The following is a 3,171-nucleotide window of genomic DNA, read 5'->3' as shown; positions in this document are numbered from 1 at the left end:
CAAAATAATCATTTGCATGTCACAACTTGGCCCTACTAGTCTTTTATCACTAATACATTCTGAAAGTACATCTTAGGAAATTAACAAACGAACTTATACAACAGAGTATTAACAAACCCAGAACAAGGACATGTGAGAGCCTCAGTAGGAACAGCAGTTCTCCTCTAAGTGCTATTTGCACTGTCTGCCTCAGTACAGTAAAAACTTACTTGTGAATTTGTCAGTCCACACTAAGGCACTCTACTTTGTATACATACCTGTTGGGAAGATGATGGCTGCCGAAAGTTGTACTTCCACCAGGCCCCACAAATAATCTCAGTCCTTCTTCTGCAATATATACATTTAAAGTGCTCATTAGATGGACAATTATTAGATCATTGACAAATAACAGGCCTACTGCAGTAATTCATATTTTACATTTTGGTTTGTAAAAGTGATTAAAAACTGTAAAATTCCAAAAAGCCCTACATATTTTAAACGTCATTTTTCATCAGCTTTGCTAATGATCTTTTTCTTTTCACTGAGTCATGAAGACAGCCCTTTCTACAAGTTTTCACAAGGTTGAATTTATTTCTCTTTACAATTAGTTACTCATTGAAATGGAAGTTCATTGTTGTGTCCTCTATCCACCCTAGCATGAATAATTACACCTTTCAAGATGGTGGCATATAATTGTTCAGCTGTAGGAAAAACGCTGAGGAGGGTTGAAGGATTCTATTATTTCAACCCTCTCAACGGTAACAGTGACCAGAAACTCTGTTCTAAAGTATATGGATGTGGTAGGCACTGAAGCATAATTTAAAAGGATAATGAAAGCTTTCTTTCTTTTGTCTCTCCTGGGTGCTGGGATTAAACCCAGGCCTCACCCCTGCTGAACAACTGCTCTGTCATGAAAGCACACCCCTTTAAACTGATTTCTCTCCTTTTTTTGGGAGGGGATGGGTACTAGAGTTTGAACTCAGAGCCTAGATGTTGTCCTTTAGCTTTATCACTCAAAGCTACCACTTTCAGATAAGGACTTTTCTGTACACACTAGCTTTGAACTGTGATCCTTAGATCTTAGCTTTCTGATTAGCTAGGATTACAGGTGTGAGCGACTGGTCCCCCTGCAGGATCTCTTTTAACTAAAGTTTATTCCTGTTCCAAACTCAATATTCAGTCTCAGAAAAAAAAAGAGCTATAAAGTGTAGATTTTTTTCATTGACATGCAGCAGTAGCCAGCATGGTGTCGTGCCTTTTCCCAGCTGCCCCCAGGAGCCTCACAGAGCTAGACTGCAGCAACCTACACACCTTCTGCACTGGAGTCGAGGCTGAAGTCTTGGCTTTGCAGTATTTTCTCCACAATGTCATCTGCATCCACTCTGGTGTCATCCACTCGTTTCAGCTGAGATTCTACGGAGTCCTGTTTCATCGGACATCTTGGGAAACAATCACAGTTTTCCCTCCTTTTTATTAACTGTCATGAAAACAAAGGTTTTTTTTTTTTCTCCCTCTCCAATTTAAATTTATCCTTGAAGCTAAAAAGATACCTGTTGAGCTTTTCAGAGTTTGTATCTTCTTTATCAGCCGTATCAAGAGTTGATTCAGTTGGTTTTTGCTCAATTTCATCACATGGCTCGAGGATACTTTCAATTCCTGTTGAGGTACTTCCCACCGAAGTGTTTCTCCGGTGGCAGAACTCGGAGAAACTAGATGATCGGGAGTGACATGAGCTGTACCCTGTCAGAGAAAAACCATCTTGGATGTAATTCTAATAGCAGACATTATGTGGTCTAATGACTGCCCATGCCATAGCAGTTTCAAGACCCCTCAGAACAACAAGGAATTCAGTTGCACTGTGAGCCTCTACCTGATACTTTGGACTGCTGGCTTGCATAGCTCGATGTTCTGGAATGTCCACAGGCACCAAGTTCATCAGGAACAGACGCACTCTTTGCTGAAAGATCTGCAAAAAGCACAACATGATGTTGCTAATACTACTAACAACTAGTTTATAGTTCATTTGTCTTCTATAACTTCTGCCATGTTCATTATCATGAAGTTTACATGATGATAGGGTGGATAATGAGTCCTTTAAATTAGTACAACAAAAACAACAGTATAACAAGAAATAAAAGTTAAATATCTTAATTTCTTTGAAGAATTCCAATACTTTTGTAGCATTTAACAACACTGTTTTACAACCATTACAGTTTTGTGTTCATTTTATTTTTATTTTTTGTGCTGGTGGTCCTGGGGCTTGAACTCAGGGTGCTATCCCTGAGTTCTTTTATTCAATGCTAGTGCTCTACCACTTGCGCTGCAGCGTCACTTCTGGCTTTCTTGGAGATGAGTGTCACAGGCTTTCTTGCCAGGATGGCTCCTAAATGCAATCCTCAGATCTGAGCTCCCTGAGTAGCTAAGATTTAGGTTTATTATTATAAATACTATTATTTTTTTTGTTAGTCATGGGACTTGAACTTCAGAGCCTGGGCACTGTCCTTGAGCTCTTTTGCTCAAGGCTAGTGCTCTACTACTTTGAGTGATAGCTCTACTTCCAGTTCTCTGGTGGCTAATTAAAGATAAAAGTTTTAGACTTTCCTGCCCCAGCTGGCTTTGAGCTGTGGTCCTTAGGTCTAACCCTCCTGAGTAACTAGGATTACAGCTGTGAGACACTGAAGCCCCACCAATTTATTCTTCTTAGATTATTAATTGTACAAAAGGTTTCATGTGGTATTTCTTTCATGCATATACTTTGATCATTATCTACTCCATTTATTAATTTCATCTCTCTCCCCCTTTTTTTTTTTATATTTTTAAGTGAATCTCACTTATCTTTTTTTCTTTTTTGGTCGGTCATGGGCCTGGAACTCAGGGTCTGGACGCTGTTCCTCAGCTTTTTCACTCAAGGCTAGCACTCTATCACTTTGAGCCATGGTGCCATTTCTGGTTTTCTTGGGGTTAAGTGGAGACTTAACTTGACTTTTCCTGCCCAGGCTGGCTTTGAATCGCAATCTTGAGATATCAGTCTCTTGAGCAACTAGCTAGGATTAAAGGTGTGAACTACTGGCACTGGTAATGAGTTTCATTTATTTTTTTTAAATTTTATTTGTGAACATACTGTACAGAGGGGTTACAATTACATGGGCAGGATAATGCATACATTTCTTACCAAGCATTGCAGCCTCCTCC

The 3,171-nt window shown here is 39.5% G+C and overlaps 1 protein-coding gene across 1 annotated transcript; it reads right to left on the bottom strand.

The window, feature by feature from the left end:
- Positions 1-257: 257 nt before the first annotated feature.
- On the bottom strand, positions 258-1,970 carry LOC106002521 (protein FAM102B-like; the record flags this gene model as incomplete). The annotated part of the gene is made up of 4 exons (XM_013037385.1): positions 258-327; positions 1,291-1,418; positions 1,530-1,719; positions 1,850-1,970. Coding segments are annotated over 4 exons (509 nt in total), but the record flags the coding sequence as incomplete, so codon positions are not given.
- Between the last annotated feature and the right edge of the window lie 1,201 nt (positions 1,971-3,171).

The sequence above is a fragment of the Dipodomys ordii genome, unplaced genomic scaffold, assembly GCF_000151885.1.
Source record: "Dipodomys ordii isolate 6190 unplaced genomic scaffold, Dord_2.0 Scaffold12860, whole genome shotgun sequence".
In the NCBI taxonomy this organism is placed as follows: domain Eukaryota; kingdom Metazoa; phylum Chordata; class Mammalia; order Rodentia; family Heteromyidae; genus Dipodomys; species Dipodomys ordii.
Note: the sequence above shows the minus strand (reverse complement) of the source record. Positions and strands in the feature narration are given on the sequence as shown.